The 11,422-nt window shown below is 48.6% G+C and overlaps 1 protein-coding gene across 1 annotated transcript in view; it reads left to right on the top strand.

Moving 5' to 3' along the window:
• The window catches only part of LOC110400063 (maestro heat-like repeat-containing protein family member 2A), a 12,064-nt gene extending 2,472 nt beyond the window's left edge, over nucleotides 1-9,592 (top strand). The window contains exon 8 of the mRNA XM_021399694.1: nucleotides 9,474-9,592. Within this exon, the coding sequence (XP_021255369.1) occupies nucleotides 9,474-9,592 (119 nt within the window). The remainder of the gene's footprint in view (nucleotides 1-9,473) is intronic.

Genomic DNA, 11,422 nt, shown 5'->3' with positions numbered 1-11,422 from the left:
CAGCTGGGGGACCCTGCAAGGGGCTGGGCAAAGGCTCTAGAGGCACCTCTGACCGACTCTGTCCACCCCAGTCGTTGCTTGGGATGCAGAACAGAGCATCTTGAGATCGCAAACAACGTGAAGGAGGAACCAGAGGCTGGAGAGGAGGGAAAAATGGAGAAAAGGGGGCAGCTGTATGTACATGAGTTGCTGGTCACTGCGCTCGTCTCGCCACGCTCTGTGCCTGATCGGTGCCGGCTGTCCTGTGTGTGTGTTGTGTTTCTGCACGTGTGCACTTGTGCATTGCTGAATGTCAGTGGGTGACAGATTTTCTGCACGGAGGGGTTCAGTGACACACCTCTGCTTCATCCGCACTTCCACGTCACACGCCGTTGTGTCAGACTGCTGCTCTGCTGCCATCTGTCGCACGGCAACATCACGGAACGGGATGGTGGTGGGAAGGTTCCAGCCTGACTGCCGCACCACCAGCATCCGCCTCTGACGTCATGGGCCAGCACCACACAATGAGAGGCACTGCCTTCAGAGCAGCTCAGAAAATGCAGAATATTTTAGAATAACAAATCTTACTTTATTTTCTCAATTTTTAATGTTTAATAAAGAGATCAGACTTTGGATTGCTTCTCCACACGTTCTGTTTGAAAACTGGACGGTAATGTATTTATGTCAACAGGAAATGGAGCTGCAAAGTTCTCCAGAGGTCCCTTCCAACCTCTAAGACTCTGTGACCGTACGAGAAAGAAACCGCAAGAACCATGTGCTAATGGCACTGGATGGATATGGCAGAGGCAATCTCTGTTCCAAGGCAAAAGGAAGGGCTCCGCAGCAGTAGCAGGCAGACAGTACTGTCATATCAGGAGAGAGGCCGGTGAGTAGTGCTCGCTGCCCGGGGTTGCTGGAGGCCACCCTGTCCCAGGAGAAGGAGCAGCCCCACAGCTTTTGTCATCATCCAAACAGAACTGCATGGTAATGCCAGAGGGGAACGGCGGCGGGTGACGACCACACCACGATACGGAAGGCTTGCCACAGTGTTTGCGGCACAGAACTTTCCTGCCCAAGTCTATTTCACAGCCGTGCTGGGATACTGCCTGAAGCTGAGCAGGGGCCGTGGCACTCTGTGGCCGCCTGAGGAGAAGGACTGTCTCTGAGCACAGGGACAGCCCGCTCTGTCAGAAGGGGCCCTCGGTGCCCGAGGGACACAACTCGTAAACCAGAAGGAGGGAGACGATGCAGTCGGCTGCCAGTTTCCGGCTTTCATTCCACTTGCTGGTTGCTGAAATGCACGTGGGGACTGTGGGTGACTGCCGGTGAAGGGAAATGGGGAAACGCTAATACTCATTAGATTTTCCTTGCTGGGAGAGCGAGCATGCTCCAGCACTCCTGAGCAGGAAGAGCCGACCCTGTGGTCAGACACAGCCCTGACGCGCTGCGGGCTGGGCCACAAACGATGGCAGGCAGACTCCCGCGGGTAGGTGGGCTGCTGATAGGAGCACAGCACATAAGAAGGGCCAGCGGGGCCGGGGGTGCGGTCTTTCTCCCCACGCAAGTGTTTGGTATGCTTAACACTTTTGGACTTGTCAGTGGAACCTGTTCTTCACTCGGGCAAAAGCGGTTGCCTAGGAGACTGTGGTTGCCCGGACAGAGCGCCCACATAAACGCGTGGCTGTCCAGGTCTCTGTCTGCAGGGAATGCCTGTGCCTGGCACAAGTACTGGAGGGTAGTGGGGATGACACCTGTGTGCAGTGTGAGCAGGTGGATGATCTGCTCTGCCTAGTGGAGGTAGAAACATTTAGAAGCATCTGGGAGCGTAAAAGGGAGATCGACTGGTGGAGGTGCTCCCTGACACCTCTCTAAGACAGGCACTGGGGGATGCTCCACAAGTAGTGGTGGATCCCCTCCTCTCTCTCAGCCAGACAGAGGGAGGAGCCTGGGAGGACAAGGAGGAATGGAGACAGGTTCCTGCTTGGGGTGGTAGGTAACCCCATCCCAGCCTACCCCACCTCCGCAGGTGCCCTTGCATTACTGGCATGAAGCCCTGGGACACAAAAGACAGGTATGTGAAGAAACTGAAGAAAGCCCATAGAGAGGGCTGTTTGGGTTGAGGCAGTCATCTCCACGCCTCAAGACAGCCTGTACCAAGGACAACAGAAGGGTGATCTTCGTAAGAGACACCCTTCTGGGAAGAGGTGAGGGCCTAATATTCCGACTGGACCCTGCTCACAAGGAAGTCCACTACCTCCCTGGGGCCTGGGCCATTATTACTAGGAAACTTCCTAGTCTGGTGTGGCCCTCTGATTATTACTACTCCTGATATTTCAGATGGGCTGTGATGAGGTTGCAGAGGGAAGCCTGAGGGCTATCAAGAAGGACTTAAGGGCATTGGGACGGTTAGCTGATGGAGTGGGAGTTCAGGTGGTGTTTTCCTCCATCCCTTCGTTAGCAGGGAAAGATACTGAGAGGAGGGGGAAGACCCACCTGATCAACACGAGGCTAAGAGGCTGGTGCCACTGGAGGAATTTTTGTTTGCTCTTTGGGTGGCTTATTTGGTACCGTGCTTGCTAGCAATAGATGGGGTCCACCTGAGTCAAAGCGGGGAAAGAATTCTGGCCCAGAAGTTCTCTGGTCTTATTTACAGGGCTTTAGACTAGGTTTGAAGAGTGAAAGGTGTGATAGCAAGCTTGCCCACAACAAGGTGCAGGATAGTATAGCTAAGTTAGAGGGATAAGGTGCTGGTGGAGACCCTTCACCTGCTGCATTTTATGATGATGAAGGCAACAGGGAGACTTCAGAGGAATTAAGGAGTTGTCCTCCAAGAAGGTGACAAGACCAGTTTCCCAGCTGAAGTGCCTCTACATCAACACACATAGCTTGGGAAACAAACAGGAGGAGTTGCAATCTGTCATGCTACTGTAAAACCACAATGTTAGTTGCCATCACCAAAACCTGGTGGGATGATTCCCACAACTGAAAGGTGGCTATTGATGGCTAGGATAGGACTCATTATGGGATGTAAAATAGAACATCTTGGGATCGCACACAACATGAAGGAGGAACCAGAGATTGGAGAGGAGATGGATCAAGGTGGTTTGGGGTGGGACATGTGAAAAAACAGAGGGAAAAATGAATAAAAGGAGGAAATTATACACATATAAGTTGCTGGTCACTGTGCTTGTCTGCCCATGCTCTGCACTTAATCAGTGCAGGCTGTCCTGTGTTCTCATCAGACTCAATTTCTAACCATTTTCCTGGAGGTCACCTGAGAAATCCACGTGTGTGCACCTGTGTGAGTGCATGTGCCCAGTGGCTGAAAGGCTCAGTCTTGCTCCCAGCTGCATGGGAGCAAGCAGCCCCTTAATGCCAGCATCTATGCAAGGCTGAGCACTGGCTGCTGTGACTCTGTCCACTCTGTGTCCATGAGTGTGACAGGGACAGAGCTGGGCTGTTGCTGGGAGCTCTCCAAACTCTGCACTCACCATCTGAAATGGAGGAAGGCTTAGATACAGGCTGTCAGACTTCTAAGAAATCCTGCTTCAACTCACCTGGAAAACAGTTCCACACAGTAAAGCTGTAATCCCTATTGAAACTTCTTCACAAGAGGAAAAAAAAGGAAAGCCATAACATAAGTCAGTATGCTATTGCTCAGTACTGCATATTGGCTTTCTTTGCAGAAAAAACATGTTTGTGATCAATAGCTTTGAATTCTATTTTTGCCTAGGTCCTAAGGCCCCTTTACTTGACAGATAACTAAGATCACATTTTTGGACTGAAACCATGAGAAAAAGTCATTAATAGCTTGCAACACTCAATCTCTGTGCCCTTGGATTACGATTTTTATACACCGTGCCTTGGTGTTCAGACTACTAACTCATGTAATCAGCCATTTCACATACAGAGCAGAAGAGGGAGGTATTTCCCCTCAAGGGAGTTCAAAGAAAATAGACATTGCGCTGCAGCCTCGGGGATTTGTCATGCAAAAAGGCCACAGGAGTTTGCACTTTTAATAAAGTGAGGAGAAAATAAATAAATGCACTTACTGCAGTAAAGGGCATGTTAGAATAGGCGGCTTAGAAACCTCTCAGGCTTCCTAGCCAACAGGATTACCTTTTTTAGGGAGTGGGAAGGGGGTGTACCAAGCCTCCAAGAACAGGGAGGGGGAAGCTCTAACATGGCAGAAGCAAAATCTCACCAATTTCTACTCAGGCCTTTCTGTGTCGCAGGGAAAAGGAAGAAGGGATCTAGGGTACTGCAGCTCCATTGTCAGTAGCTCCTGGCCCCATGCATGCTTGGCTGGGGACAGTGAGCCTGTCTGGTAGAGGTGGCCAGCATCAGTGAGAGGAACAGAGTGAGCTGCCAGGACAGCTGCTCCTTCTGTGCTTGTTTTGGTCTTTTCTTGTTTTTCTTGTTTTTCTTTCTCTTCATGTTTTTGTTCTTCTTCCCCATTATCGCTTCACTCCTTTGCTTGCTCCATTGTCTGCTCCGCCTGCATCTCCATCATCTCCCAAGCCTCAGCCATGTCCCCATCCCTGCCGTCTCCCATTCCATTCCCCACCTGACCTTGTTATCCCTTTCCCCCCCACCTGTCCTCTTGTAATAATACACTGACATACAGCACGGTCATTTTCTGACTGGAAGAAGTATTTCCCCAAGCAAATCTCCCTCCCCATATCCCTCGGTGTCCCTCTGTGCATTAGTGCGTGAAGCTGAATGAAACATCAGAAACAGCTACTTTGCTCGTACGTCCTTTCGCTCTCCCTCCTCCTCCCTCCTCCTCCTTTTTCCCTCTGTATCTTTCATATTTTGTATGTACTTGAGCAGTGTCATACCCTCACTCTGATTACAGATTAGCATGGCAGCACAGGAGCTGGCAGACAGGGTTGAATTAAAGGTTCATATCACTGCCTTACACTTCCTTGCAAAGTGAAAAGGGAAGACTTTTTTTTTAGAAGAAGATGGTCTTGATACGGAATGATGAAAAAGTAGATTAGATTAATAACAAGAACAAGGAAATGGCAGGAGGAGTGCACTTCATAAGCCTACCACTCTTCTGTAGCTTTTCTGTCTTTCTGTAATATTTGTTAGAATAATAGAAAGGAGCAGCTGCAGGAAAAGGCAGAGACAAACTATAACTCTCTGGTAATATCTGTATTCAGGACAGCTCTGAAACGTATTCAGATGCTGTCCCATGAGATATTAAATGATACTGTTATTGCACTAACATATGGTTAGTTACCTGTCTGTTGCAAATGTGCTGCACCATTTTGGGCAATTGCTTTGCACAAGGCTTTCTAGGATGGTGGGGATCTGAATGGCTTCAGACATGTTGGTATGGCCGGGCACAGATGGAGCGGTGCTCCTCCGGCCATGCTCAAAGTAGACTGGGCAGAGGAACAGCCACCCCGGGGCCATATGTCTTCATTAGTGTGACATCATCGCGGAGAGAATATGTGACCAGACAGTGCAAGGGCAGGAACAGCTGACCATGTGTGTGCAGCCATGCACTGAAGCACCTGAAAGGAAGCTCCTTTCTTGGCTGAAAGGAGCTTCCTGGCTCCTGAGTGAGGGCATCTGTGTGTGCTTGTATGTATATGCATGTGTATAAGCACAATATATGTATGCATTTATAAGCATATACATTATGTTAAAATATTTTCTATGTATGTATAATATACATAGAAATTTTTTTTAAAAAAATCTATTTCTGAATCAGGACATACCTTTTAAGTACTGAGGGTTTACGTTTTCCTGGAGAAAAGCCTAGGTAGTGATTAAGACATATCTTTCACACCGCAGAGCACTGCAGAAGTGTTGTTTTGCAAAACTGATTTTTTTTCTTTTGGATTTGGAGTGCACACACCTCTTGGCTGATCATAAAATCATAGAATTAGCTAGGTTGGAAAAGACCTACAAGATCATTCAGTCCAACCATCCACCTACCACCAATAACCCCACTAAACAATGTCTCTCAACACAACATCTAAACGTTTCTTGAACACAAGATGGAGGTCCTTGGATGGCTCCTCTCTTCCCTCCAGATCAAGCAGTGTCTGTGCTGTGCGCTTGACAAGCCATCAGGCCTGGTCCTCACACTGGTAAGTCCAGGAAATGCCAAGAATTTGATTTTCAACCAGCCTGGTGGCACTTAAATGTATAAATCGTATGCATTCTTATGTCGGCACAGAGACTTTAGGACACCACACACTTTTGAACTCATCTTCGGTCTTTCGTTTTTTTCCTCACATCCCTTTTTCCTCCTCCTGACTGCCCTCTAGATGTAAAAAGCAGAGGATGGCAACATCAAGCGGTCTGTAAGGTTGCCCGCCTTTATCATGGTTCACTTTGTTGTTACCAGCCGGTAGGTGGAGCACATCCACTGTTTTAAGTACCGCTGGACGTTTTTATTTTATTATCCACTTCTCTTCCTCCTGTAAAATGATCTATCATTTCTACTGCAGTGAATCAGTAGTTGCAAGGTAGAGCAACACTATACAAAGCAGCTTATCTTGGCTGGACCTCAGCACTATGCCATCGTGACTTGTGTCAAACCATGCAGGGCCAAACACCGGTGGATCTAAGATGAGAGAGAAAGTCTGAAAAAGAGCAGATGTTTAACAGTTTCCAGGTTTGTGTACTGTTCTTTTTCTTTATTATTTTTATTTGTCCTAAGAAAAATCTGCTCCACGAGCGAGTGCAATTCTCAGGGCTGGAGCACCCAGGCTCTCCTGCCTTGCTGTGCTGGGGATGCAGCCATGCCGACCCTTGCCTCTCACAAGTCTGACACTGCTGAGGCTGCTGTGGCAGCCGAGGGGCTCCCACACCTCTGAAGTGGTGTGCAAGCGGTCTGTATCAGCCCTTTGGCAGCAGCAGGGCCCCCCCTTTCCCACTGGCACAGGTTGTATGAGAAATCTTAGGCCATCCATCATTTCTGCCTGGGGTTTTACTTTCTGTCTCTAGCATATTTTTCACAAGTCTAGGGAAAAAAAGCAACAGCAACAACAAAAAAGCACAGACTGGCCTTTAGGGAAAGAAGTCCATCTTTAGTCTTCAGTTTTAGACTTTTTAGTCTTTTCACACGGCCCAGTTTTATAGTATCATGGTTCAGAGGGTCTCAGCCAACAGGAGTGGCATCACCAGTGTCTTCCCAAAGCAGCATCTCCTCACCAGCCATATCTCACTTCCACCTCCAGACCATGTTCATCTCTTGAGAATGTTGGGCATTACAGTAGATATTCATCTTTCATTTCCAGAGTATTTTTAATAGATTGGAAAGTGTTTGAAAGATGCCTTGGCAATGCTGTCATGAGGCAGACTGACGCTTAGCACTTCCAGCATGTCCCTCCCTTGAACACGCTGTATAAATATTCACTGATGATTCATAACGGCAGCAAGGAAAGCACAAAGTAGAACGAAGAGCCCTGGTGTGCCCTCACTCAGCCAGACTGGCCCTGCCTGTTCTCACAGCGCTTAGCGGAGGCTGGCACATCCACACCAGAAATAACCTGACTGGCTTGTCTCCTCCTTTGAACCAATTGTTTTTGTCACTGACTTTCCTGGTGCCAAGTCCATCCTGACTCAGCAGAAAAGCTGCTAGCATTTGCTTTGGACTGGGTATCCACAGGAGCAGACCCACTGAGCCCAGCCCACAGCGAGAAAGTGCTACACAGCCCTGTCCCATTCTGTTTTCAGCAGTGAGTCACAACAACACAGCCCTTGTGCTGGTGGCTGTGCTGTAAGCAGTGTGTTCCCTTGGAGAAAAGACCACAGCAGGCCTCCCTTCAGCGGCTGTACCACAGCCATGAAGGCAAAGGGGACGATTCTGCTCTCAGCTACACCAGCGGTTCCCTCAATGTTTCTTGCTCTTTCCCCACTCCTTGTTTTGCTGTGCCCATGACTGCTGTATCAAAGCATATTGCTCCAATAAAGGCTTGGATGTGGAGATGCTGGTGCTTCTCAGGCCAACAGCGGAGTCTCTCCTTGCAGGTGAAACCGACATTTCTTCTCCACATTGTGACATGGCTGCTAGCAGGGAAAAATAACAGAGACACCTGAACGAAACGCACTGCAGCCAGCGGTCACTGCTGTGTGCATTTTCCAGAGTTGATTTTATTCCCTGTAGTAGCGCTCCAAATTAAAAGCGGTCTGGTTATTTACATTTGAAAATTGGATGATATGCTGGACTGCTATTTCTGTATTGACTCTGCACTGGTAATATGTTTGGAAATTGCCTGCCTGCTGCAGATAGGCACTGCCTGCCCGGAGACATTTGGATTTCTTCTATCAGCATCACAGAGGGAGATGCAAAAAATAGGAAAGGACACTTGATTCTTTGCCCTTCCCTCCACCCATCTGTAACAGAGAAGCCTTTGTTGTGTGATGCATCTGACTGATGCACACCACCAGCCACTGCTCTGCCTCCTCAAGAGGGGTAAAAGCTAGCTGAATTTTCAACCAGATGTGAGTGAATATTCTTTTTTTTTTTTTTTTTTTATTTCAAACTGTAGCTGTTGCAATCAGCTCATCCAACTGCATGTGTGCCAGCTAGAGCCAATTGCTAGGTAGCCCAGGCAGCACCTGGGCCTGCGTGCCAGGAGGACACGGCGCTCCGTTTGGTGCCCAAGATGGCCACTGGGCCTCGCCGCCCTGCTTGTGCACCGCCACGTCCGTGCCACGCACCTCACGGGCTCAGTGTCGTTGAGCTTGTAGGGTGAAGGGCAGAACTGACGTTGGTTTTCCATCAAGATAGAAACCATCTGTGTTGGGGAGAGGGCAGCTGAGAGCTGGAGAGGGGAAGTGCTGTTTTACAGGTGCGGTGCTTGCCTGTGACATGTGCTTAAAGGCGGAGTAATGCTGAAGACAGAGACGGCCCTCAGCTTCATGAGGAAGGTTTCCAGAAGGAGCAAACAGCAAGCGGCTGCGTGCCCAGGGAGTGTCACAGAGCTGCCCAATGCGTCCGGCAAACACTGACAAATGGTGAAAACCCCTGCAGAAAGTCAGGAGTGGATTTCAAATGATTTGCTACTCAGTCAGGAGGCTGCAGTTGTTGTAAATCATCACTGGTTTGACCGTGTCCTTTGGAGCTGGAAGGGCACGGGTTAATAAAAGTTTGATTAGATATATATTTTTCTATATGACCCCTGCTGCTTCCACACACATTTGTGCCCCCAGCTGCTCCGTGAACTGCAGTGCAATCACCAAAGGGTGGTAAAAGAGCTGTGCTGCCTACAGAACTCAGCAGCTTTGTACTGCCACGGAGAGAAATATTTATTTGCTTAGCCATGACTAAAGAGAATACTCCCTGTGTGCAGGGGTGTTTGATGATCATATATGGATGTGTTTAGCGTGATCAGTCATGGTTTTACACACCAGAACAGCATGACATTGTGCCTAGACGTTGTATGAGATATTACCTGTATGTGGGAGTGAGTGTGTTTCATGGCAATTTGTTAGCTCCCACAGTTTTAAACCTCTTTTTCTTCTAGATTTGTCTGTCAGAAACAGAGAAATTTCAAGCGAGGAATATTTTGCTCCTTTGTCTGCTGTTTCCTGCCTTTGCTGGAGAGCAGTGTACAATGTGGGGCCTCGCATCCTGGGAGAATAACTGAAGTGAAACCCATGGCACAGTCAAGTGCTCCAAATTAAGATGCTGGTTTGTGCTTACAGAAACGATGCTCATCAGAGCTTAGCAGAGTTCAGTGGAGTTCAGAGGAGAATCAGGAAACTGCACGTTAATGAATGGCTGCCTTGGAAAACAGCAGTCAGCTGGTGCTCCTGCCTCAGCCAGGAAAGCCCCACATGAGCCTTTCATAAATTAAACCACTGCCTTAAAGAAGCCTCTGCTGTGGGTGCACTTGCTTAACAAAGTTCCCCACTGCCTGCTTGACCTTGGAATTATCTTCAAAAATGTCTGGACCCACACGTAGACCTGACCTCCTCTGTCACCTACCCCATCTAGTGCACCAGGTCTCCTCCAGCACCCACTCCAGCACGAAGCATCCCTTGTTTGCTGCTTCCCATACAGATATTCCCACTACATGGGAGGAGGGCACCCTGGGGCTAAGGGGGAAGTCCAGCCTAGGGAGAATAACATGACTTTGTTCTGAGTCTACCCACTGCTTTGTGCTTTTGTAAAAGGTGATTTGATGTATTAACCCTTTCCTCAAGCCCTTCGTGAGCTCTGGTATCTGCGTCAGTACTGCTGATAGCATCACGCACATATTCGTCCTAAGTAGGTTATCCTTCATGCTGTGCAGCTTCAAATCTTCTTGCTGCAATTTATCAGCTGGGAGGGATATTTTGGGGATGAGCCTCTATCTCTGCTCCACGTCATAGGATAATGTGCTACAGATAGTGAATCCCACCTGTTGGATTTGTCACTCTTGTGCAAAAATACACACAAAAATATACGTAACTCTCTGCCTCTCGGGATCTTAGGGTTTTTTTAGTGTCCGTCTAGTTCATGGCATCTTGTATTTCCCTAAGGACTTGTTATACTGAGGCAGTTTGTTGTAATGCAAAGGTGCAGCTCCTTTGCGCTCTATTTGAGAGCGCTGCACTCCGCATTCTCTGCTGCCATCCTTTTGTGATCTGGCTGAGGAAAAGTTGTGCACTCTGTGCACACATGACAAGTGTGATGAAGCTCAGTGTCACACGTGTGTTGGCAGCACCACTAAAGCCTGGAATGGTGGGCAGGGACATGGGTGGTGATGCCAGCAAGGGAGCACTGTTCACACTGCTGCCAGAATGAAGGGAAGGGAAGACCCAAAGCCCTGACTTTGACAGACTTTCTTTTGTAAATGAAACTGTTCGCAGAATCACAGAATCACAGAATTGCAGGGGTTGGAAGGGATGTGAAGAGATCATGGAGTCCAACGCCACTGCTAAAGCAGGAGCCCTACAACACGTCGCACAGGAAGGCATCCAGGAGGATCTTGAATATCTCCATATAAGGAGATTCCTCAACCTCTATGTTGCCCACAATTAAGACATTCCAAGCATAGGTAGCATCCTTAAACTAAAAGCCGCTCTGCAAAAAGAGGCAGCGAGGTTTCTTAATGCTAGAAACTTCACCCTGTGTAGAAGCAATAGGTCCCACCACCATCCTGCATACAGCCATACACAGTCTGTCTTCAAGTTTTACTGCCCAGGGCAGAAGAGCCCAGGCGAGTGGAAAGCCTTCCCTCTGGGATGTTGCATGGGGCATAATGATGGAAGAAAGGATTTTTTACTGAGCTTCTCCTTGCTTGCAGTGCCTTTGGGATGGCTCACTTCTGTGCTATTCCTTTTGTGAATGACACAGCTCTGAGCAGCAGAAAAGGGATGAGGAAGAAAGTGTCGCTTGAACATGCCTGACCCAGCAGAGAAGAAGGCTATTGTGGTAAATAGTCTCCTGATGGGTAAAGCAGTCGCACGGCCCTCTCTGTGTGAGTGG

Source organism: Numida meleagris, chromosome 1 (genome assembly GCF_002078875.1).
Source record: "Numida meleagris isolate 19003 breed g44 Domestic line chromosome 1, NumMel1.0, whole genome shotgun sequence".
Lineage (NCBI taxonomy): Eukaryota > Metazoa > Chordata > Aves > Galliformes > Numididae > Numida > Numida meleagris.
The sequence above is the reverse complement of the archived record's forward strand: the minus strand, read 5'-3'. Positions and strand labels throughout refer to the sequence as shown.